The sequence below is a fragment of the Haliotis asinina genome, chromosome 15 (genome assembly GCF_037392515.1).
Source record: "Haliotis asinina isolate JCU_RB_2024 chromosome 15, JCU_Hal_asi_v2, whole genome shotgun sequence".
NCBI lineage: Eukaryota > Metazoa > Mollusca > Gastropoda > Lepetellida > Haliotidae > Haliotis > Haliotis asinina.
Genome location: NC_090294.1, coordinates 4,455,273 through 4,481,904, shown reverse-complemented (window position 1 = coordinate 4,481,904; position 26,632 = coordinate 4,455,273). Strand labels below are relative to the sequence as shown.

General features: G+C 39.4%; 1 protein-coding gene across 5 annotated transcripts in view; it reads left to right on the top strand.

The window, feature by feature from the left end:
* Positions 1-26,632, top strand: part of LOC137265941 (Kv channel-interacting protein 4-like) — a 435,955-nt gene that overhangs the window by 48,961 nt on the left and 360,362 nt on the right. The window contains exons 1-2 of one of the 5 annotated variants that reach the window (XM_067801422.1): positions 5,212-5,302; positions 19,095-19,115. The exons of 2 other annotated variants lie outside the window; for them this stretch is intronic. In XM_067801422.1, coding sequence (XP_067657523.1) covers positions 5,278-5,302; positions 19,095-19,115 — 46 coding nt within the window. In that variant the 5' untranslated portion in view covers positions 5,212-5,277. Of the gene's footprint in view, positions 1-5,211; positions 5,303-19,094; positions 19,116-26,632 lie in introns of those variants that run through there. 2 more of the 5 variants (XM_067801419.1, XM_067801425.1) reach the window with 2 other exon arrangements.

Below are 26,632 nucleotides of genomic sequence, written 5' to 3'. Positions count from 1 at the left end.
TTAAGTCTGTGTTGTATGTGAAATGTGTGTGTCTATAGGTCTTGGCCAGACATATCTATTTGTCCTTGAGAAGGTCTTGCTGAGATAAGTCTGTAGGTCCTGGAGAAGGTCTTGTCCAGATAAGTATGTATGTCCTATTGAAGGTCTTACCCAGTTAGTCTGTTGGTGAAAGTCTTGGCTAGACATGTCTGTAGGCCCTGGAAAAGGTTTTGCCCAGATAAATCTGTAGGTCCTGCTGTCTGCTAGGTTTCCCATACTCATTGCACAAGCTGTCTGCAAGGTTATATGTGCACTATTCAGTCGGCACCTGCATATGCCCCACTTGAGATCACCCGCTGTCTGCATTGACTTATGGTTACATATGCCCCACCTGAGGGCACATGTTATCTGCATTGACTTACGGTTTCATGTGCCCCACCTGAGGGCATCTGTTGTTCACATTGACACCTGGTTATATATGCCTCTTCTACGTGGATCTATTGTCTGCAATGACATATGGTTCCATATGCCCCTTGTGAGAGCACCTGTTGTTTGCATTGACATATGGTTACCTGTTGCTGGCATTGACAGATGGTTACATATGCTTCACCTGAGGGCACATGTTGTTTGGATTGACAAATGGTTACACATGCCCCTTCTCATCGCACTGTTGTCTGCAAGGACACATGGTTACATATATGCCCCACCTGAGGGCATCTGTTGTCTGCAAGGACACATGGTAACGTGTGGCCTCTCTTAGTGCACATGTGGTCTCATGAATATGATCCCCAGAATGTTTCCATAATACTTCTGAAAGGCTTCTTTCTCCATGTAAAAATGTTTCCTCTCAGCTTGGAAGTGATTACAGAAGTAGCAAGCCACAGGTGATATATGTGTGCAGTAATAGCAGCTCCTTATGCCCTGTCTGCTGTCACTGGACACTGTGTTCTTAATGCTTTCTGCCTACACATACTGTTTTCATTCTCCAGTCTGACAGAGCAGTTTGTTCGGACAGGAACACCATGATTTGATTACTGATTATTTGAGGGATGTAGCTGACCTTGGTTTGATGACCAGCATACCCTTTGGCATTGTTAGAGTACTTATCTCAACAAGGACATATGATATTGGTGGCCTGGTTGTCTGAAGAGTATTTTGCAATTTGCTGTGCAGACTTACCTCACATATCGTCAAGGTGGGTATTAAACATGGTTTCATCTTCTTGGCACTCATTTGCTGATTCACTTACTCACTCACTCACTCATGCACTTGTAATGATGATGTAATGTCTGATGTGAGGTCAGATGGTCTGACATTGCTGACACAGTGACATGAAATGGTTATGCAGCCAGCCTTTTGGGGATTGACACATGCAGCAGTGAACCTCTTCAACAAGGATCTTGCGTCATCAATTGTTGATTCAGCAATACAAGTGCTGGCATCAACATTCAGTCTATAAAGTGAAGCCTCAGACATGATTTACCTGTACAAAACATGCACTAGTCTTGTCTGGTTACTGAAAAATGGAACCTAATATTTAGGTACACAAGTGGATGTGGACTATTTCTTTTGTCCCACCCTAGTCCACATAGCATTGGTTACGTTAAGGTATATTTTCCCTTCTGCATCAGTACCAGTGTGCATGTGTAATTTGTCAATTAGGACTTGAAGACATAAAACCAGGGATACCTTGAGACATTGATAACATGGTGGCATCAGAGTGCAACCTCGTTTTGTCTGGTGTGACAAGGTTTTGTCTGGTGATTCCAGGTGTTGTCTGGTGCAAACAGGTTTGATCTGGAGTGAAAAGGTTTTGTCTGGTACAAGGTTTTCTCTTGTGTGACAAGGTATTTTCTGATGTGAAAATGTTTTGTCTTGTGCTTCCAGGTGTTGTCTGATGCAAACAAATTTTGTCTGGTTTGACAAGGTTTTGTCTGGTGCTTCTAGGGGTTGTCTGGTGCACGCAGGTTGTGTCTGGTGTGACAAGGTTTTGTTTGCCATGAAATTTTTTGTCTGGTGCGACAAGGTTTTGTCTGGCATGAAAGTTTTTATCTGGTACAAGGTTTTGTCAGGTGTGGAAAGGTTTTGTCTTGTTTCTCAAGGTCTTGTCAGGCACAAACAGGTTTTGTCTGGTGTGACAAGGTTTTGCCTGATACAAAGTTTTGTCTGGTGCTTCAAGGTGTTGTCTGGTGCAAACAGGTTTTGTTGTGTGAAATTTTTTTTGTCTGGTGTAAGGTTTTGTCTGGTGTGACATGGTTTTGTCTGGTGCTTCTAGGGGTTGTCTGGTGCACGCAGGTTTTGTCTGGTGACAAGGTTTTGTTTGCCATGAAATTTTTTGTCTGGTACAAGGTTTTCTGGTGCGACAAGGTTTTGTCTGGCATGAAAGTTTTTGTCTGGTACCAAGTTTTGTCAGGTGTGGAAAGTTTTTGCTTTGTTTCTCAATTTCTTGTCTGGCACAAACAGGTTTTGTCTGGTGTGACAAGGTTTTGTCTGATACAAAGTTTTGTCTGGTGCTTCAAGGTGTTGTCTGGTGCAAACAGGTTTTGTCATGTGTGAATTTTTTTTGTCTGGTGCAAGGTTTTCTCTGGTGTGGCAAGGTTTTGTGTGGCACAAGGATTTTTATTTGGTGTTACAAGGCTTTGTATGGTGCTGTCTGGCGTACGGTTTGGTTTTAGTTGATGCAGTTAGGTTTGGTGCAACAAGGTTTTTGTCAACATGCAGTTGGTTAAAGCTAAGATGGGTTCTTTAAATTGAATCTTGACAGTGCATGAGATGTTCTGCTGTTTGGTGGAACATCCTATTTTCTGCATATTAACTTTGAATCATTTCAGTAGATTATAATGCAGATGTTAGCAAACATTATCTTCTGTAGTTGCCATGGTTACAGTGTATTACTATAGCCTGCACAAGTAATAGTTATGTGGAGCGAGTACAGTGGTAATTAGTGCATATTTGCTAACATCTCAAGAATTGGATCAAAGGTTTCCCTTGGTTATGGTAGATAGAAAGCCTATTCCTCAGTCGGTGTGTGCAAGCCCATCAGTGTAAAATGGCTGCCTGATATTATGCACTGATTTGTTGTTGACTTTTGTTCTACATGGATGTAGCATGACATCAGTGTCCACTCAAACCCATATTCCTCAGAACTTTGTAGACTTAAGACATTTTCATTGGACATGAATGATTGGTTGTTTGTTTGGATCCACTTTGTTAGTTTTGTGCTTGGATGCCTGGTGGGATCCTCAGCACTGTCATGATTAATGGATTAAGCTGAAATCTGGATTTTTTGTCTGAATACTTTAAAATGTTATTGGATTCATCAAACAAAATCCATTTTGAAAAAGGAGCATAATTCTGGACCAGTGCCTTTATCAGTTCTGTGTTGTGCGATATCTATTATCCAAGGAACATTAATTACAATTAAGTTTCACAAAGAATCTTTAAAGCTATGTCTTTAAGCCTACTCAAGGGTTTAAAGGGAAGATTAATGTTGGCTCAACGAAGAAAACCTGTCTGATGAGTGAAATACCTTTCATCCTTGTTCAAGTTTCTGGGTAGTTGTAATATCAAAGAAGCCCAGTCATGGAGGGGCAATCCATCAATACCACAATGCCATAGTACTCTCAATTTAATTAAATGTCTGCAGTTCATTCATGTCCTTTGTCGACTGCGATAGTACCATGATGTGTATATAGCAAAACCGAGACAGTTAGAATGGCCTTTCTGGAATCTAAGAATATAACAGTTAATTGTAACAGTGTTTCACCTCTGATCTCATTAGCCAATGAGAACATTCGATGAATTAGGCAGTGTGTGCATTTCATCTGATATTACGAGGGCTCTACTATATTTCTACTTTTTGTACCAACACTAGGCTGATGTGTTTGCAATATTCTGTACACAGGCAACAATGTAGTCAGTTTATTGCTGAAAGAGAAGATATGGTGCATATTACCTCAATATTGCTTCTTTTGTTTGTATTACTAAAACAGCCTACATTGCCTGTATTTCCTGAACAGGGCTTACAATTGCTGCATTAATGGAACAGAGCTTATGTTTGCTGCATTACTCAAATGGAGCATACGTTTGAGTATATTACTTGGAGCTTATTGTTACTGTTTGTCTTCAGCTGTGCAAATGTTATGTTTATTGCTTTACTCCATAGAGCATATTTATATTTTATCATTCACATATTTGCTGTTTTACTCCAGCTTGAGCTTATACCTAATACTTAATACTTAATACTTAATACTTAATACTTGAATGTATAACTAAAAAAGAGTATATATATTTGTAGTAGTCAGAACAGAAGTTACGTTTGAAATTTTACTCCAGCAACACTTATGCTGTCAGTATTACTTTGACAGAGGTTATATTTGAACACACTATATCCCATGATGTTCCAACAAGGCATGCTAAAGTCATTACATTTCTTGAAGTACACTTGAGCTGATACACTTGCTGCTACTGCTTTGACGGTGGTGCCATGTTTTATGTACTTTACACCAGACTGTGTTATAACTGCATGTTGTACAAGATCGGATCAAATGTTGGTGCATTATCACAACGTTTTACAACAGTTTCTACACTAACCAGATGAGAGAAGACTTCCCATTGGAGAATACATGCCCTGTGTGTCTCTCCAGTGAGAATATGTTGCTATCTGGCTGTCGAGTGTAATTAGAACTCTCACAGATAATGTCACTGTATGCTAATCACATGTGTATCAGTCATTCTTTGCACAGCAGTCAGATGCCTGTTGAACTCAACTTGTAAACAAGATTTCATAGATTCCCCATTTATGGAATTAAGATTCATAGGAGACTGGTATTCATGGGGTGTTTATACTGACTCAGTTCACATCTTGTGTAAAAAAGAAAAATGTAGGATTGTACTTTAAAAGAAAAGTAGCTAGTGGTTAAATCTGTTAATGCATCTTAAAGTCTAATGTACTTCAGAGATGCTTTAACAAGGAAGAGTTCTTTGTGAAAATAACTGCTTGAGCATGAAAACTGTTATATGAATCCAATAAAACCATGTAAACATGAAGGTTTTGTTAGTGCACCCCAGTTTGCTGACTTAACCAACAGTTGTGATTGTTGCAGTACTTAAAACATTCCAGCACAATTACGTTTCATTAGGACATTCTTGTGTGTTATTATTGGTGTTGGAGAGAGGTGCAGCGACAGCGCTCAGGCCCACGGACTATTGTGTACCTCTTTACATACCACACGGTGCTATACCTCGTATATCCCAGTCGGTTGATAAGCACATCACAGAGGATATATACCTGCCAGCATGTCTTACAGTGGCACCAGTTCAGGTAGGAGCTTCTGGCTGATGCAGGCATGTTCCGACACCATGCAAATCTGTGTAGGGAAGTAGCATCCCTGACTTAATGCTTGCATGATCAAAGGCAATTTTATCACTGATGTTATTCGTAAGTCATCATTTGTACTTGCCGAGTTGTTCCGTTATGATTGCTTTGTATAACTGCATCAGTTTTGTTTGTGTCTAGATCTTTTACTGTGAATAGCAAACAAACCAGCTGATATTATTTAGCTATGGTTTAAATAGACTTGCAAATGCTGAAGCAAGATACCGCCATTTACTGAAAAAAATGTTTTTTTTGTAGTGTATTTTATCTTGGAATTGGCCTGTAGATTTAGACATTAATCTTCATGGTTCCAGAGGTACCTGTTCGGTTGATGGCAATTAAATAACTCCAGGTAAAGTGGTAGTGAAGTGGGTGCATGCTGCAGCCAGCCAGGTGTATTATCATGCTGTGGTCCTCCATATGCAACTATTGTGTGGAAATCAATATATGGTTATTGGTGATTCCTGCAGCCTGTTCTGGGACTCTAGTTGAGGTGTGCCATAGCCAAGCATAGGAAGTTAAGTCAGTCAGGAGTTCAGCTTTCTGCTGTTACACTTTCAAGTTGGTGATAATCACAAAACATCAGATTCCAGATTTTAGTGTTCGTCTTGTGACATGTACAAATGATGTGATGTGCTTCAAGAAATCAGTTGCTGAGATTTTGTTGTTATATTATTCTCAGAATGAAGGGGATCAATTGAATGAAACCAGTGGTGATCAATGAAGTCGTGGGAATCTATGTCAAGTGCAGCAGTATCTGAAATTATGTTGTGAGGATTCATGTAAGAAAAATGTATAGTTTTGGTTTGATTTTTTGGCAAGGTGTTCAGCAGACTTGTATCCCCTAGCTGTCTAAAGATAAGCTTGTCATCATCAATGCTTCCAGATTAGTTATTGTTGCTTTCTTTGGCTTGTCAGTTCTCTTGAGCTTGACAACATCCTTAAATATGATGCACGCCAACACTTTGCCTCATTCCAGGTAAAGTCTATGTTCCAGTCATCGACATACCAGTTTAAAACACTCACTCACTCACTCCCTCCCTCCCTCCCTCCCTCCCTCCCTCCCTCCCTCCCTCACTCACTCACTCACTCCCTCCCTCCCTCCCTCCCTCACTCACTCACTCACTCACTCACTCACTCACTCACTCACTCACTGATGTGATAACATTCAAATTCCTGTACTTGGTAGCCTAGTGGTTAAAGCATTTGTTCATCACTGCAATGGCCTTGGTTTGATACCTTTCATGGGTACAATGTGTGAACCTCATTTCTGGTGTCCCAATCTGTTATGTTGCTGGAATTTTGCTAAAAGTGGCATAAAAACATACTCACATGCTCACTCCAATTCCTGTGCTTGATTTGGTTGCAGTGGTCACAGACAGAATTCAGCCTCAATACTAAATTCCTTTGTGTTTTGTGTCAGACTAAGGACACAGACTCCAGGAGTAATAGTTTGTTTATGTTTGGACTGATATCATTCAGCTGACATTTGACAGAGCTACACACTTACTGTAATGTTCAAAATGATGCGTGTGTACACACGGGCAAATGAATGTCAGTTTTAAACTGTTGATGCTTTTGACCTTTGTCTGAATTCAACTATAATGATCTGTGATTATACGTGTTTGCAGCTTACTGCTTACTTGTGTTAACAGAACAATAGATATCCAGGTCAGTGTTGAGCGTGGTTAACCTCTTTAATCCATATGTAGATTTTTAGATGCCACATGTTATGTGTTGATCTGACATATTATATGGTCAGGCTGGAAGTCTTCTATGTATGTCACAGTTAATATTATCATTGAGTACCTTGACATTTGTGCATAGTATATATTAACAGTTAAATAGCATCAAAGTGCAGCACTGAAGGTCCTGGGTTCAAATCACAGCATGGTTTTATGAAATGGTGTTTTAATGCCATGACCATCAGCATGCCAAGCATTGACTTAGGACCAGATACTTCAAACAGCAATATGGCGTGATTACCTGGACTAATCAGGTTATTAGCATTGTAGACATGTCTCAGTTGTGATGGAAGCATCACATGTCTTTCTTAAGGAACCCATGGTTTGGGGTTTGAGTCCCAGTTCAGTTAAATTTGGTTTTAGGTTTGTCAGTTCCCTTCCTGTGTTTTTGGGTTTCACAACAGTCTGACAGACCTACTTTGGGCATCCTTTCACATCCGATTTAGACCTAACATTACTAGAATACCATTCAAAGCGATGTTAAACCCATCTTACTCTAAGTCCCTCACTCACCCAACATGACAGACATTACTGCCATGGCCAGTGAGGCCAGTTGTGAGAGTACCACGGTGCCCGCTAGTCTTTGTGAAGTGTCAGAGAGTATGGCGTATCCAACATATGGTGCTGGCACTGAATGTGCTTGTGTTTACTGGAAGGTGATATACGGTGCTTGTATTTGCCAATATTTTATGGGTAATCTGAAGTAATGAGCAAATATTGTGTTGTTGCCAGTTCTCAGCTGCAGTGTATGTTGGTTTCCCTGATGATTTCTCTGTGAATTGTACTGATGACCTGTTTGGATGTGTTCAGATTGATACCATCTCATGTGCAGGGTTATCATCCTTCTGTTGATTGCTCAGATTGATCAATAGAACCTCAACTTTACAAATTCCCTCAGATTGCTCAACAGATACCAATTTTAACTTGTTCATACACAGATTGCTGAACAGATACCAATTTTCACTTCTTGTCATACACAGATTGTTCAACAGTTATCAATTTCATCCTGCAAACACTAACATTTTTACTTCAAATGACTTTTGTGATAATATTACAAATATTTGCCAAGAAAGCTTATGTCTTCATAAATAGTTAGATGCACATGTCATGACATATTAGCTGTGATGATATGACAGAATGATGTGTTGACTCCACAGAACATCCTCTTCAGCTGTATGTTAGTGCACAGGCAAACTGTTGTGCAAAAGAGATTGCGCAGCGTAGAGAAAATGACCAGTCTTCATATATGCGAGCGAAGCGAGCAAAGGTTGGCAATGCACTTCCCTTGCTTCGGTTGAAAAAATATTTTTCATGTCATAATAAAATATCACCACCATCAAAGGTACACGTCCATTTCCTCACTAGGCTGTGCTCTCAGATTTCCAACCCCATATTGCCAACCTTTGCTTGCTTTGCTCGCATATATGGAGACTGGTCATATTCTCTACGCTGCACAACCCCATTTGCATTACAGTTTGCCTATGGTTAGTGCTGGGGAGTGGTTGAAATCTCACAATTGATGATTGCTTCGTTATCAGTGAACAATCATCGAAAAAAATTGGTTAGCGTCATTTTTTGGATTTTCCAATAGAGTTGGTTATTGCAGATATGCATAACATCATGCATTGTGCCACTTTAATATATCATGAACATAGACTTCCAGGAGTCTTCAAGAAATATTCAGTGATGACTTGTCAGTTACTAAAGTGAGTTTTCTGAGAATTAAACAAGTTTTCAGGCCCTGACAACTTCCAAGATATGTTCAGTTGTCAAGTGTTTCAAGCATTAAAACAGTAGTTAGAAAATCGTTTGTGTTCAACTATGAGAAAATGTGATTGATTGCTCAGTTGATTGGTCACTGTGACCAATCTTCGATTGTTTAATTGGAAACTACTGTATACATGGTCCGAATCTAGATAAATGTAATGTATAGGGAAAGGGATGTGATATTTTGATTAGTGGAGTAAAATTGACAAACATTAAGGAGTTTGTTGATAGACACGTGATTATGGATATGGATGGTAGCTGACAGATGACTCCGCTTTTATGGATTCTGGAAACACTTGTTGCTTTGAGTCTTCATTAACTGACTATGATTTCTAAACACCTAATTATGATGCAGTCCAAATCATACATGGCTTTTCTGATAATCTAGATAAACCAGAGCGTACATGGATGTCCCGCCTTTACCCCTCACAGCATTGTCAAAGATCCATATTGATTTACGCTCACAAGTATGTTGTGCGTGAGCCCAGTTTGCTTTCAAAGGTGAACTGAAAATGATGTGAACCAAATTCATTCATTATTTTCCAAGATGACTTCTAGTACTCACCTTTGACACAACAGCTATCTGCATGTTGTTTACAATGGCTGGAAGAATGAATAGTATTGAGGATATAGAAGCACCGTCACCCTGTCTATTGCTCAGTGGAATATTTAATGTTATAAGGTGGATTGTTACATGTAAATAGTATATAGTAGAACATGATGGTTGTCGCAGCTTATACTGGCTCAAAACATACAAGTTGTACATCTAACCTCGATGCCCCATCCCCCCACTCAAATCACCTGTATTATTATGCTGGTGAACCATGCTTTGGATACCTTTAACTCTCCTTGCTCACAAGTACCTCTTCACCAGGTATCGTATAGTCGCGTTTTCAACAGTTCTCCTCCTCTGACCTTGGGAAGTGTGTGGAAGACAGTTTGAAGACTATCATATAAAGGTCAATTGAAATAACACAACCCTTGTTTCCTTGTGGGTATTCGGATCCAGTAAAATAGTGCTCTGTTCTAGTTGAAATACAATTGATGCGCTTGCAGGTACAAAACTGACATACATATTCCTGAATAATGTTCTCAAGAACTAAACTCTGTGTACTGTCTATAAATACTTGGTAGTTAGGTGGCCAGAAAACATGTTTATCTCAGAACTTGCAGCTGAGAGGAGGTAATTTAGGTCAATTGTTACAGCTCAGTTAAAGTTAAAGCACCTAGTGATATACCAACAGCACATACAGTTCTATTGACAACAGGTGAAGTTATCTGTTCAATGATGTGGCAAGTGGTTGGTTGGGTGTATCTGTGTGCAGGAGGAGTGAGTGAGTGAGTGGAGTTTTACACCACAATCAGCAATATTCCAGTTATATGGCGGTGGTTAGTAAACAATCAAGTCTGCAGTAGACAATCCAGTGATCAATAGCACGAGCATCAATGTGCACAAATGGGAACCAATGACGTGAATCAACCAAGTCAGCGAACCTGACCACCTGATCCCATTAGTCACCTCTTTCGACAAGCATAGAATGGCAAGCATGAGTTACTGAAGGCCTATTCTACCTTGGACCTTAGTGGGTCTGGAGGAGTTGAAGGTGACGCAGGTGCTTGGTCTGTGTTTCTGTGTTATTGTATGTGTGTTGTGAGCTCCATGCTACTGAAACAGTCCAGACTGTTGTGTGTTTGACCTGGAGCAGCATGGTGTGTCAAGGCTTAGGTGTTCGAGGCAATATTTTGGGTGAGGGGTTTAATGTGGGAAATGTTGAAGGTGGACTGTTAATTCTGAGTTTCTTGTATTCAGTTAGAGGACTTCTTGTTGGAATTCCAGGGCAACAGAGATCTACACAGACACGTTTTTCCCTTGTGGGGTGTTAAAGGAGGTCTGACCACCGCATATTTGTGTTCTTGTTTCCTTGTAAACATACGTCTCCATAACCCCATGTGTCATTATGTCACTGAGGACAGAAGTCTCCACAACCCCATGCTTGTAACATTGAGGACAGAAGTCTCCACAACGCCACGCTTGTGTCCTTGTGTCATTGAGGACAGAAGTCTCCACAACCTCATACTTGTGTCTTTGTGGCAATGAAGACAGAGGTCTCCACAACCCCTTGCTTGTGTCCTTGTGTCATTGAGGACAGAAGTCTCCACAACCCCATGCTTGTGTCCTTGTGCCATTGAGGACAGAAGTCTCCCCAACCTCATACTTGTGTCTTTGTGACAGTGAAGACAGAGGTCATATGCCATGAGACACCTATCCCTCTGCTGGTGTTGATGGAATGGTTGTCTGTGTTTGGTCTCTTGTTACACCTCATGTTGCATCTTGTGAATTGAGTCACAGGTATTGGGTCATGTGCCCTGAGACACCTATCCCTCTGCTGGTGTTGATGGAATGGTTGTAGTTGATGCACGGCAGTCACGGTGATGTGTGAGACAGTTTCTGCTTGTCATTCTAAGTGGTGAAGGCATTTAGAGTTGCAGGCTTTTACAGCGGGGCAATTTGTAGTGAAACTTTTTCATTACTTTCAGAGAGACTAGTGCCAATGAAAACTGCACCTGTGGAGAAGGCAACCTAGTTAACGTGTGTTATTGTACGTTTACACAACTCACACGAATCTCATCCTGCTCACTACAGCTGTTTTTGTTGTGACCTTTCCTTGTCACATTGAGCCTCTTTCTAAATTTCATTTTGCACAGAAAAAATGAAAATTGATCAAGTCTAAATATACTGTATGGAAGCAGTAGAGATAAGAAAGGTTGGTGTTATGTTGAACATTGATAACTCTGTTCTCATGTGGTTATAGCTAATTATAACGACATCATACAGAGTAAATACCATCTAAGTCAGTTCAGAATGTTACATATTTCATGACAGTTATTAGGTTTGCATGCTCCTGAAAGACATCTTGATGTCTCGAAGTAGAGTTCACATTTGGCTACAAATGTAAGGGAGGATAGCAAGGATGAAACTAATCTATAGCTTGTCCAGGATCCATGGCTGACAGATATTGAACTGACAATATTATAATACTTGGGGATTTGCATGAATGTGGTCAAATACAACAGGGTGCCTACACTAGGCCAGATACAACAGTTGACTTACATTAGGTCTGATACAACAGTTGACTTACATTAGGTCTGATACAACAGTTGACTTACACTAGGCCAGATACAACAGTTGACTTACACTAGGCCAGATACAACAGTTGACTTACACTAGGCCAGATACAACAGTTGACTTACACTAGGCCAGATACAACAGTTGACTTACACTAGGTCTGATACAGCAGGGCACTTACACTAGGCCAGATACAACAGTTGACTTACACTAGGTCTGATACAGCAGGGGACTTACACTAGGCCAGATACAACAGTTGACTTACACTAGGTCTGATACAGCAGGGGACTTACACTAGGCCAGATACAACAGTTGACTTACACTAAGTCTGATACAACAGGGGACTTACACTAGGCTAGATACAACAGGGGACTTACACTAGGCTAGATACAACAGGGGACTTACACTAGGCTAGATACAACAGTTGACTTACATTAGGTCTGATACAACAGGGGACTTACACTAAGTCTGATACAACAGGGTGCCTACACTAGGCTAGATACAACAGAGGACTTACACTAGGCCAGATACAACAGGGGACTTACACTAGGCTAGATACAACAGGGGACTTATACTAAGTCTGATACAACAGGGTGCCTACACTAGGCTAGATACAACAGTTGACTTACACTAGGCCAGATACAACAGTTGACTTACACTAGGTCAGATACAACAGTTGACTTACACTAGGTCAGATACAACAGTTGACTTACACTAGGCCAGATACAACAGTTGACTTACATTAGGTCTGATACAACAGTTGACTTACACTAAGTCTGATACAACAGGGGACTTACACTAGGCTAGATACAACAGTTGACTTACATTAGGTCTGATACAACAGGGGACTTACACTAGGTCTGATACAACAGGGGACTTACACTGTCAGATACAACAGAGGACTTACACTAAGTCAGATACAACAGTTGACTTACACTAAGTCAGATACAACAGAGGACTTACACTAGGTCTGATACAACAGGGGCTTGTACCAAGTCAGATACAACAGAGGACTTACACTAAGTCAGATACAACAGAGGACTTACACTAGGTCAGATACAGCAGGCTCTTGTACCTAGTCAGATACAGCAAGAGGATTACACTAGGTCAGATACAACAGGGTTCTTACACCAGGTCACATGTGATGAGGCTTGTACATGACACATGCAACAAGAGCTTATACCAGGCCATTTACAACAGACTAATTATTTGTTTACTGTTGTCATATAGCTAGAATATATAGTTTGGCATTTAACAATATAATCCTTGATTTTAGATTCCTGTTCAGTGAGGAATACCTGTAGAAGTTTACACATATAAATAATGATGGTTTGATGTGACCGACAAAGAGGCGATTCACTTGCTCGCTCACTCACTCACTCACTCACTCACTCACTCACTCACTTATGTGCACAAGGTGTAACCTAACAGTAGTATTCTCATAATTCATAATTCATAATTCATTTGTTCCTGAAGACTGTCAGCATCACCCTGGCCTGATGAATGACCCTACTGAATTCTTGTACTCAACATCACACGTGTCACAAGAATGGACTTGAATAGAATGCACACATAATAGCGCAAGACTGTTCTGCCGTCCATACTCCCTCTGCGGACTACTTAACGCTGTGAATGATTAGGCACAGTCAGTGAGTGATATTTTCAGCCTGTATTATGCATGTTGTTAACTGCTGCACTGAGAGGCAGGGCTATGTATTACACTGCTGATGAGGCTAATCCTATTTTGTATGTTAAGTGGATGTCAGATGCCTGAAGAATACAGCACTTGAAACATTTCTCTTCCCATTGTTTGTACACCCAAAGTTTTGTTGTTACCCCCCGTAATTTGTGTTATGGTTTCAATGAAACCATAATTATATAGAAATAGAAAACATTTTGCACCATCTTCCATTAAATATGTTGCATGCAGTCATTGGGGTTTGTTTCTTCTTAGGGGCAATGGGATAGATAGTCCTGTGGTTAAAGTATTAGCTCATCACACTGACAACCTGTGTTTGATTCCCCACAATTCCCCTACAATGTTTGAAGCCCATTTCTTGTTTTCTGAGGAAAGTTTAGTCTTGGGTGGTGAACATTTAGCACTTTGTACAATCTAAAAAGCTGGCAATGGTGGGTCAGAATGTGTGACAACTTTTATAACCTTGGTTAACTTAGCATGGAAGTAAGGCGAAACAATCAGTTGCTCCTTAATTATTTTTCACCAATATAGTCAGTATCATTAACACTAATACTATAGTGCAAAGACACTCATTCATTCACTCACTCACTCACTCACTGAATACAATGCTGCACGACTGTATTGTTACACCCAATTAAATACAACAGTGTAAGGACTGGCAGTGCCTGCATTATAAGTGTCTTAATGTCTGTGTCTCCCAAGTGTGGGAGTCAGACACCGTATGCTGTAGATAGTGTTTATGATGCTGAGAAGTCTTACATTAGCTGCTGTCTGTCAGCACATAGCTGCCTAGCTCAGATAACAAGGGGAATAAACCAGCAGCCTCAAGACACAAGTCACAGCAGCAGTAGTTGTCAAGTCTGACACAAGTCTGTGGTGATACTGAAGTATTATTCCTGTGGTTAAGGTGTTTGCTCTCACACCGAAGATCTGGGTTTGATTCCCCACATGGGTACAATGCTAGAAGCCCATTTCTGGTGTCTGCAGCTACGATATTACTCAAGTATTGTTAAAAGCATTATGAAACTGGAACTAACTCAGTCGTTATTTTAAGTTTACCTTACCTTATTGAAAATGCTTGTAAACATGTCAATTAAATTGTGTTTGTTCAACGTGGGCAAGGTATAGCACTGTCTATCAAGTATGTTGCTCTATATTTCCTGTTATTATTGGGCAATAAAAGAAACAGCGATTTCAGATGTATGACAAAATATATCCTTAAATATTAATCAGGGTGTTTTTAAATTTTATTTCAAAGATTTCCTTTAAAAATTGAATGCAAATTGGACAGAGAAAACATGTTTGTAGTCAGTTAGGCAATATTCTAGAAATCTGTGGAATAGTTATTGATATGAACATAAATACCTTTTTGTTAAGTTCTACCTAGAACTCAAACTAATTACTAAACATGATCAGCGTAGGCCTACCGGTTGGTTTATGCCACCCTCAGCAGTATTCCAACAGGTGCTTCTAAACAATCAAGGCTGCACCAGACAATCCAGTGATCAACCAAGACACCTTGCCTTAATACTGAATCCATTTTGTGGTCTGTGACTTCCTGTGACATTGTGATTGATGCCATATCTAACGCAGAATTAGATTTACCAGAACCAGAGGAACTACCTGAAATATGTACCTCAGATTGTTGTTCAGTGCATAGATTTTCACAAACTGTGTCACCTGGACCTGAGGCAGATGTTTAGTGGTCACCATGGAATAGCTGGAATATTAGTGACTCTCACTCACTGACTCTCACTCACTCACTCACTCACTCACTCACTCACTCACTCACTCACTCACTCACTCTGTTAAGTCTGGGGTATGAATATTTTACAGGGTGGAAAGTGATTTTTTTATCTGATTACAAGGCACATCTGGTACATAGCAATTGGAACCTACAAGAGCAGTGTTCACCAAGCAGTATCTTGTTATCATTACTGTGGAAGTGAAGTAGAAATCTGAGGTAGGAACCTGCCAATTAGCAATGTTTCAAACAATAGTCTTGAAATCGATACTGACACTGCAGCTCTGCCTCAATCAGGCTAACACCATGGGGAAGATTTTAGGCAATGTTTCATTGATCTGCCTTCCCTTTTAAAACATGACTCGAAAATTCTTGACGATGCTTTTAATCTTGCTATTTTGAGCAAGTTAGGGCATTTATGTTGCATAATAAGATGCTTGTAGTCCAGACAACTGTTCACCATCATTGTGACATTTGTACAAGTTTCTCATTGGCTCGTCATGATTATTGGGCGTTTGGTTGAGCTGTGTTCTTTGAAGGGATGCCTGTGCGGTTGATAGTGGATAGTCATTTGATTCCATCCTTGATAAAACCCTTGTTTCCCAGAAATGGAGTATCATTCTTCTCCTTTCTGCAGAGTAATCTTCCACAGTTCCTTAAGATTGAAACTGTTGCTGTGATGCTATCGAGAGTAATTTATTGAGGGCGTTTGTTTGATAGGATTCTTTGAGGCGGGATTGTTTTTGATGCTCTCATCCTCTGGAAGTTATCTTTGAACAAAAAGGAAGAACATTTTAGTGTTGATTAGATTTTTTTGTGCCTAGAGTGCTTCATATAGCGTGGAGACTGGCCAGTTGCCCTGTCAGAATATGGATCCTCCTAATATCCAGATCTAGGCAATACCAATCTCTTTATATCTTTTGTCTGGGCAGTTTAGGTAGCTTATACCTTGAGTGTATGGAAAATAACAGTATATTTACCTTTTTCATCTGTGCAGTGTGGTCCCTTATATTTGGTGTATCTGGGCAATTGGTGGCAGGATAACCTAGCGGTTAAAGCATTTGTTCATCACACCAAACACCTGGGTTTGATTCCCCTCATGACTACTATGTGTGGAGCCCATTCCTGGTGCCCCTTGCCATGATATTGCTGGCAAGTTACTGAATGCCTCGTAAAACCCACCTCGCTCGCTTGCTCACTCACTCACTCACTCATTCACCCATTGTAATTGAAGGGTAAACAGGGACACCATACCAGTAGAATGTCAGTGGCTACACATTTTATAGTCTGACTTGTTTCTAAGCGGACCTTGATTCAGACAGCCCATGAAATATTTGACAGATGACAATCATTTCCTACTTTCTGTATGGAAGACTATTGTGAAGTTACAATAATCAATCATGCCAGTTCAGCTTGAAAGGGAAGTTCTTTTTATCACTGGTTAGTGGAGAGCTGTTGTTCAAACGATACAGTTGTTGAACAAGTACAGTGTTGAAACTGGAATGATAGACTGTGTGAGCAGGTTACAGTCATGTAGGTTCACCAGATGATGGAAGTTGGGTCTGTTGGCACAGTGTCTTCTCGCATTTGAGACGTTCTAGCTGTGCAATAAAACTGATAGTATCATTTGATTATGATCTGGATTTACATCAATTATTTAATTATTGTTGCGAGTAGTATCAGTTATGTGACCATTGTGACGCGAGGACCTGCAAATTAAATCACGTGGCGGAGACATGGAACAGCATTCGACTGTGGCAGAGTGTTGGCCAGGAAGTCGGTATGCTTTCTGTAATCAATTTCACATCATATATTACAGCATGGGGGTATTTATAGAACACCATCAGAGAAGCTGCTGAAGGGTTGAACGGTTATTTGGAGGAAAGGTTGAACTGCTTGGTCGATATTGGGATTCTCTGATTTTTAAGCTTGGTCTGTGTTTTTTAGTTGTGTTTGAGGGATATCTGGAGAAACAGCTGACCTGTTGATTGAAGGAAGGGATTTGTAGGGTACTGGGAGATGGGAGATATGGATGATATAAGATTGGTTGTGATGGGTGATATCAGAGTTAATGCACACACAGACTGTATAAGATAACGATAGTATCTGAGGTTAGGTGCTGAAATGGATGTGATACCAGCTGTAATAGTGAAGATTAGAAGTCAAGAGTGTTCCATTGATATGTATGTGTTATTATTACGTTGTTTTCACTCTGGTGGGTATTGGTAACAATGGCACTTAACAACACATGCAGACATGAATGGAATGATATAATGAGGCTATTGGCTGATACAAATGTTATAAGATATTTATGAATATTTGGTTACGATAAAAGATTAATTTTAGACACTGATGTGTCACATGAGCAGGGTGAGGGGTTTATTGTAGAATTTGATGGTCTGTGATAAAGAAGATGTTAGATGTATTGCACAGCTGATATATTTATTCAGGACTGAACGGTATCAGATAATAATGGAGATAAGAGATTTCTTGCAGAGATAACTGGTGTCAGACGATAGGTGTGTGTTACAAAACAGATTAAAGTAAGAAAGGGAGGATGTATGTGTTTGGAGGCAGAGATGAATGCTGTAAGAATTTTAGAGATGGATGGCATCAGAATTATAGAGAGGAAATATATCATATATTTATGAGATGGATGATATCAGAATTGTACAGATGGATGATATCAGAATTGTGCAGATGATAGCAGAATTGTACGGATGGATGATATCAGAATTGTACAGATGGATGATATCAGAATTGTAGAGATGGATCATATCAGAATTGTACAGATGATAGTCGAATTGTACAGATGGATGATATCAGAATTGTACAGATGGATGATATCAGAATTGTAGAGATGGATCATATCAGAATTGTAGAGATGGATGGTATTAGAATTGTAGAGATGGAGTATTTCAAATTTGTAGAAATGGATGGTATTAGATTTGTAGAGATAAATTATATCAGATATGTAGAGATGGATGATGGCAGAGTTGTAGAGGTGCATCATATCAGATTTTTAGTGATATATTATCTTAGCAGCAATGGATCACATGAAATTTGCAGAGATGGATTTTGACATTTATTTTTATCAGTGTGTTTATGTAAGACTTGTAATGATGGATTAAATTAGACATAAGCGGATGTCATTAGTAGAGATTTAGTGGAGGTATTAATAAGGCCTAAAGTTGTGTTTTATAAGATAAGTGAAATATTTTTAGATTTATTGAGATTGTTAGTGGAGAAAGACTGCTTCATGTATGTTTATTGACCAGGATTAATATCAGAATGACAGGGTGTCAGATATAATGTTGTTTGTGGTCTGTTCAGTGTATGAAGGAGTCAGGAGCAATGTCTTAGATGGATTTTACCTTTGAAAATAAAGAGTTAATTTGTGTATACTGAAAACTAAGATCTGAAAACACACAGATATTTTTGTGTTATTTTGATAATGAAATGCCATGACATTTTGAGGAATGGTTAATTTTCAGTGGAAAGGAAAGGTAATTGACACTGATTCTAAGAATTTTAGATAAATAGGTGACTCTGAGAAATGAAGATACAATTTTATTTTTTCTTTTGAGAAATTAATTTTCTGAAAAATTTGTAGACCAAATTTATTAAGATGTCAAAACTGTTTTATATTTATGCAGATGAGGCCTTTGGAAGCCGGGGTAAGCCATTGTTGCATGTTCTGGCAGAGTAAGCCTAATTTTTCAGGCTCTGCCGCGGTGTAGCATGATTTAGCAAGGAGCGTCAAAATCAGACTCTACTACCATGTAGCATGCTTTATTAAGGCACAAGTCCCACCTGAGGCAGTACCACAGTTAAGCATGTTTTCACAGGCGGAGACTTTATGTAATTATTAGCCAATGCCATATATGGCATGCCGTAGCATGGTGAAAAGTCAACTTTTGGCTATACCATATTTCAGCATGCTTTCATAGCCTACTTTTAAGGCTGTGCCATAGTTGGCATTTTCTGGCATGGTAAAAAGCCACCTTTTGGCTATACCATAGTACAGCATGCTTTCTCAGCCTGTTTGGGCTGTACTTTCTACTACTACTTCTGCATGTTTTGTTACAGTAAGCTTGAATCACATTTCTATATGTATGTATTAGTGCTCTCTCCTCTAGGGTCTATACAATCCACAGAGGGGGGCCTTAACCAACTTACACCCTGGGCGCCATCAGCTTTATGCACAGTGCACTCAATATGTGGATGCAAAACTGAGAAGGTTCTCTCATCTGAAGGATTATCACACTGCTGGTTTATATATAATAAGGCTTTGTATACTGAGGGAAATTTTCATCACTGGTATATATGGAAGGTTTATACATTGGTGGTCTTTTTCATCACTGGTATATATGGAAGGTTTATACATTGGTGGTCTTTTTCATCACTGGTATATATGGAAGGTTTATACATTGGTGGTCTTTTTCATCACTGGTATATATGGAAGGTTTATACATTGGTGGTCTTTTTCATCACTGGTATATATGGAAGGTTTATACATTGGTGGTCTTTTTCATTATTGGTATATATGGAAGGTTTATACACTGGTGGTCTTTTTCATCACTGGTATATATGGAAGGTTTATACACTGGTGGTCTTTTTCATCACTGGTATATATGGAAGGTTTATACATTGGTGGTCTTTTTCATCACTGGTATATATGGAAGGTTTATACATTGGTGGTCTTTTTCATCACTGGTATATATGGAAGGTTTATACATTGGTGGTCTTTTTCATCACTGGTATATATGGAAGGTTTATACATTGGTGGTCTTTTTCATCACTGGTATATATGGAAGGTTTATACACTGGTGGTCTTTTTCATCACTGGTATATATGGAAGGTTTATACATTGGTGGTCTTTTTCATCACTGGTATATATGGAAGGTTTATACATTGGTGGTCTTTTTCATTATTGGTATATATGGAAGGTTTATACATTGGTGGTCTTTTTCATCACTGGTATATATGGAAGGTTTATACATTGGTGGTCTTTTTCATCACTGGTATATATGGAAGGTTTATACATTGGTGGTCTTTTTCATCACTGGTATATATGGAAGGTTTATACATTGGTGGTCTTTTTCATCACTGGTATATATGGAAGGTTTATACACTGGTGGTCTTTTTCATCACTGGTATATATGGAAGGTTTATACATTGGTGGTCTTTTTCATCACTGGTATATATGGAAGGTTTATACATTGGTGGTCTTTTTCATTATTGGTATATATGGAAGGTTTATACATTGGTGGTCTTTTTCATCACTGGTATATATGGAAGGTTTATACATTGGTGGTCTTTTTCATCACTGGTATATATGGAAGGTTTATACATTGGTGGTCTTTTTCATCACTGGTATATATGGAAGGTTTATACATTGGTGGTCTTTTTCATTATTGGTATATATGGAAGGTTTATACATTGGTGGTCTTTTTCATCACTGGTATATATGGAAGGTTTATACATTGGTGGTCTTTTTCATCACTGGTATATATGGAAGGTTTATACATTGGTGGTCTTTTTCATCACTGGTATATATGGAAGGTTTATACATTGGTGGTCTTTTTCATCACTGGTATATATGGAAGGTTTATACATTGGTGGTCTTTTTCATCACTGGTATATATGGAAGGTTTATACACTGGTGGTCTTTTTCATCATTGGTATATATCAAGGGTTTAAACCTTGAGGGTGTTTTTTAGGACTGGAAACTCTTGAGTGTTCATACACTGAATGATTATTTTATTTGCTGGTTATACATGGTGGGTTTATATCATTGGTATAAATTGAGGTTTATACACTGAGTGAGTTTTTCATCACTGGAATATATGGAGGGTTTATTAAGTTGTGAATGTTGAACATTATTTCCGATCAGTTGCCTGTCTAAGAATGAGATCCTTCCACTGGGACATATGCATCATGGTCACCAATGATGTATAGATACTTCAGTACAGTGTGATGCTTCCTCATATTCAATGACCAGAGAAAACTGATGGATTGTTTCATGACAAGTTGCACCAGTGCGTGGAATGAAACACAAATCTTGTGTGTATGGAGGATATGCCCAGCTGCCAGGGTCTTGTCAATCTGTCATTGGCATGTGTAATTCTAAGGATCGAGTGATATCCACAATGAATTTCTCTCAATGATGGGAAAAAAGTTCTCAGCTTCCAAGTTTCATAGCTAACCCGATACTGCCTCGTGCTTTGCATTCATGGAATAGAAACACAGCCTGGTCATGTATCCTTCTGCATGTTATCTCAGTGTACTCTAACTATTAAAGGGGAACTATACAAAAAACATTAATTTTTTTCTTAAATGAACCAAAATGGAATTTGTTATTTACTTCATATCTATGTTTAAAAGTATGCACTCATTTTCCTTACATTGAATCTATAACCCGCACTGAAAGTGCTGAAATATTATGCCATTACGAGGTCTTTGCTTGTCGGGCTAAACAGGCCAGAGTTACCACCCTTGGTTGTAACCTACTTGGTGCCAGGTGATTTGGACTGGTCTCCTGTCTAGTCCAACAGCCAAAAGATGTCAATAACTGATATCAATCATGTGAAAACAGGGACGTAAAAATACAAAAGAAGCATAAGAACTGAAAATGCAAGCAGCACGATAGAATTGATTGTGTATATTTCTTTCATAACCTCACTTCAGTGAAAATATCAAATATGTATAACAATGTTACCATACGGATGACATCAATATTGGGAAGCGACAGTCTCAAAAAGCTGTGTACACCAACACAAGTAAACAGGAATCATATGTAGAAGGACACTTTAATTGTTTCAAACATTATATGCATAAATGTGACATGTATGTAGTCTGACATATTCTCACAAACTGCTGGTTGTTATTTTCTCTTTCGCTTTCATTGTGATTAAGGACAGTGGCCAGAAATGAGAAGTGGCATCATCATTGTGTGTAAGTTTGTGTCAGTCATGACGTCACGCGTACGGAAACTATGATATTGATCTATTGTGTTGAATTTTGGAAATAACTGGAATACAACTATTTTTATTTAACGAACTTTTCCTACGACACTCTTCCCATACATGGGCTAAAACTTATGAGCAAGTATATGCAATGAGTAGATGAATGGATCACTCACAGCATGAGAAAACGACGCACAGTGTAAAGTCTGTGATGGGCTATGTTTACATTTCAAAGAGTTGTCCTTTCATATCTGATATATTTAGCTAGATTTCACTGAGACACAATGGTTTCAGTGACAAAGACCATTGGTTATAACTGTATGAGGATTCAAGGATTCATGTTAGGAATATGGTTTGAAATATAGTTGTGATGTAATGGCCAAAACACAGCCTATTTTTATACACTTACTGGCTGAAAGTTCATTTTCTAATTTTCTAAACGTTCTCAGCGAGGCTCCGTTCACTGGCAATGTTTTAGAACAAACATTGGTGTTTCAAACAACAAAAATACTGATGATCACAATGCTATGTCTTTTTTGTTTTTGTGGGTTTTTTTTGCATTTTTTTTCAAATCGATTCTTCCAGTAAATGTTGACTTCTAAATTAAGACATAATATGAATTGAGCAAGACACAATGAATGGTGATTTGGTGTCAAGACTGGCTAGATTGTAGATCCAAGTAATTTTCATTAAATTTGCCCTGCAATGAGCAGGTGACATGGTTTCATTTGACGTCAAAGTGACAGTTGAAGAGGTTGGACATATATTGTACAATATAAATAGGATTAGATCTTTGAAAGGCGTTTAATTTATGTAGGAACGACAAATGTAGAATACCTTCACATTCAGCGATGGCAAGCTAAATGTTTCATTCTTGGTGAAAGAAGTTTCTGTTGAGTGGAAAGAGACCCACTCAGGCTGAATGTTGTACAATTTGGTTAAATGGTAATTAAAATGTAACAGTATGGAACCAATCATATGTGTGTTCATTGTGGACATAGAACTCTCAGCTATTGTACAAACTTTCAATCAGTATAACATGAAAAATACGTTAGTTACTTCTGATATCAGTATTGTTTTGGCTATGAGACTACTTGACAAACATTTCTTATAATGAAAAAGTGGAAGTAGAAATGTTACTTTTGTGTAGACTTGCCCTTTAAACTCTGCGGAAGTGTGCTGGGGTCTGTACATAACTAAAGCATGCAGTGTCAGTTACTGGAATAAGTGGTCCACACTATATTACTGAAGGCCCTGTCTTACATCTCTCTGTGCACCTGCAGTCCCCTACAGTGCAGTTATAAGCCCCATATGACTTCACCTCAATTTTGTGGGCGGTATGGTAGCTTAGTGTTTGAAGTGTTTATTCGTCACCCTGAAGACCCGGGTTCAATTCCCCACATGGGTGCAATGTGTGAAACCCATTTCTGGTTTCACTTTCTGTGATATTGGTGGAATATTGCTAAAAGCTGCATAAAACAAAACTCACTCACTCATTCACCTTCAGTTTCATGAATTTATATGAAAAAAAACAATTGAAAGTAAATGTCAGAATATCCCAGTGTCTTCTGTCAACTGACTCTTTTGACAAGATATTGGGGTCTTTATACTTGACAAAGAAATGGTAGTTAACACTCAGAATCTGTCTTTGTAGTCAGTGAGACAAGCTAAGTTCCAGAAGGTCGAGTTTCAAGTTAGTTTAGATTTAAGTGCAAGCATCTATTGATTGATGGCAGTAAAATGAACTTTGATGTTTTCTGAGAGCCATGTGAATGAGTGATGGCTTCAGAGAGTAAGAGAGCAAGAATCCATACCAGAAAATCATCTTAAGGAACATTTTGTGGGAACTTTATGGAGATAGGTGAATAATTATCCTGTACATCAGACTGCCATTTGTCGCTAGATCACTTCAACACATAAATGTTGCTAATATATTGTGGACTCCCAGACGCTGAGGGAATTAGAAATCGCTAAAAGCTGTAGAGAGGTACACTTACAATGGATTTGATTTTTTCGGAGCACTCAAATCTGTCCTGCATTTTGTCTTTCACCTTTACCGAGAGCAAGTGCAGGAGCAGTGCAGTAGCCTAGTGGATAAAGCGTTCACTCAGTATGCTGGAAGCCTGAGTTCAGTTCTGCACATGGTCAAAATGTGTGGAGCCCATTTCTGATTTACACCATCATGATATTGCTGAAAAACAGTTGTGCCCTGTTTATCAGAACATTTGTATTCTTACTGAAACTGTCCGGATAAGCAAATTTTCAGATATCTGAACCATGGGCCATATGTACAAAGAAATGTACAAAGAAACGAAAATAGTAGGCATCACACATAATCTTTATTGATTACACATAATCAAATATCAGCGTATACTAAAAATGTCTCATACCTGTTCATGCAGTTATGCTCACTTGAAGATATAGTTATAGCTTTCTGCACTGATTGTGTAGAAAAGTGAGAGGACTCTCTCCAGTCAGTTTGTCTCTGTCGATATTCACAAGATCATTGGCAATAACAGTCACAGAAGCCACTTGTGCATAGAATGTAGTGCATCGCAAAGTTCCGACAAGGCCATGTCTTCTTGTGGGTCCTCATTTGACTGGATAATGTCCACATGACGAAAGCAGTTAGGAATTGTCTTTTTGCTCACAGCTGTCCAGGCTTGTTTGATCATCCGGATTAATTAATTATAGTGACCCATAAATTGACACGCCTCAAAATTAACTCAGTGTCACCTTGCTACTCAGAGGTAGGTAATCTTCTCACGTGCACGCTTCAAAGACTGCCAACTTATTTCATGTTATGGTACGCAAGGCCCTTGGTAATCGCATGTGTAAACATACAGGTGCTCAGCCATCCGGATATACAAGACAAAAAATGCACATAATTCAGTGTTTTGTATGTGAAAATGACCATACGGTTATGGAAACTGGATTTCGAGATAGGTGAGTAATTTTACAACGTTGTGACTTCGTTTTAAGGAATTTTCATTCAGAAGGCGAGTTTTCCAGATATCTGAGGTTCTGATAAACAGGGCATGACTGTATATTGCTAAAAGTGACATGAAACTGTACTTATTCACTCGAGTATCACCCCTTCTTAGTGGACAAGTGGACTGTGCTATCAAGATGTGTATTGTTTAACTATTGACTATGGTCATGAGTTCCCTTTGACAGATTAGCTTGCGACAGAGATGAATACAGAGAGGAAGCATCACTCACTCACTCAATGAATGAATGAATGAATGAATGAACCAACCGATCAATCAATCAATCAATCAATCAATCAATCACGGTTGTCAGAAGCCTACATTAGTTGAGATCTGTAGCCTACAGTTTGCTTAGGCCTGATCACAGCAGGCTGTGGTTGCTGAGGTCTTGTCACAGTAGGCTGTGGTTGCTGAGGTCTTGTCACAGTAAGCTGTGGTTGCTGAGGTCTTGTCACAGTAAGCTATGGTTGCTGAAGTCTTGTCACAGTAAGCTGTGGTTGCTGAGGTCTTGTCACAGTAAGCTGTGGTTGCTGAGGTCTTGTCACAGTAAGCTGTGGTTGCTGAGGTCTTGTCACAGTAAGCTATGGTTGCTGAAGTCTTGTCACAGTAGGCTGTGGTTGCTGAGGTCTTGTCACAGTAGGCTGTGGTTGCTGAAGTCTTGTCACAGTAGGCTGTGGTTGCTGAGGTCTTGTCACAGTAGGCTGTGGTTGCTGAGGTCTCGTCACAGTAGGCTGTGGTTGCTGAGGTCTTGTCACAGTAAGCTATGGTTGCTGAAGTCTTGTCACAGTAAGCTGTGGTTGCTGAGGTCTTGTCACAGTAAGCTATGGTTGCTGAAGTCTTGTCACAGTAGGCTGTGGTTGCTGAGGTCTTGTCACAGAAGGCTGTGGTTGCTGAAGTCTTGTCACAGTAGGCTGTGGTTGCTGAGGTCTTGTCACAGTAGGCTGTGGTTGCTGAGGTCTCGTCACAGTAGGCTGTGGTTGCTGAGGTCTTGTCACAGTAGGCTGTGGTTGCTGAGGTCTCGTCACAGTAGGCTGTGGTTGCTGAGGTCTTGTCACAGTAGGCTGTGGTTGCTGAGGTCTTGTCACAGTAGGCTGTGGTTGCTGAGGTCTCGTCACAGTAGGCTGTGGTTGCTGAGGTCTCGTCACAGTAGGCTGTGGTTGCTGAGGTCTCGTCACAGTAGGCTGTGGTTGCTGAGGTCTTGTCACAGTAGGCTGTGGTTGCTGAGGTCTCGTCACA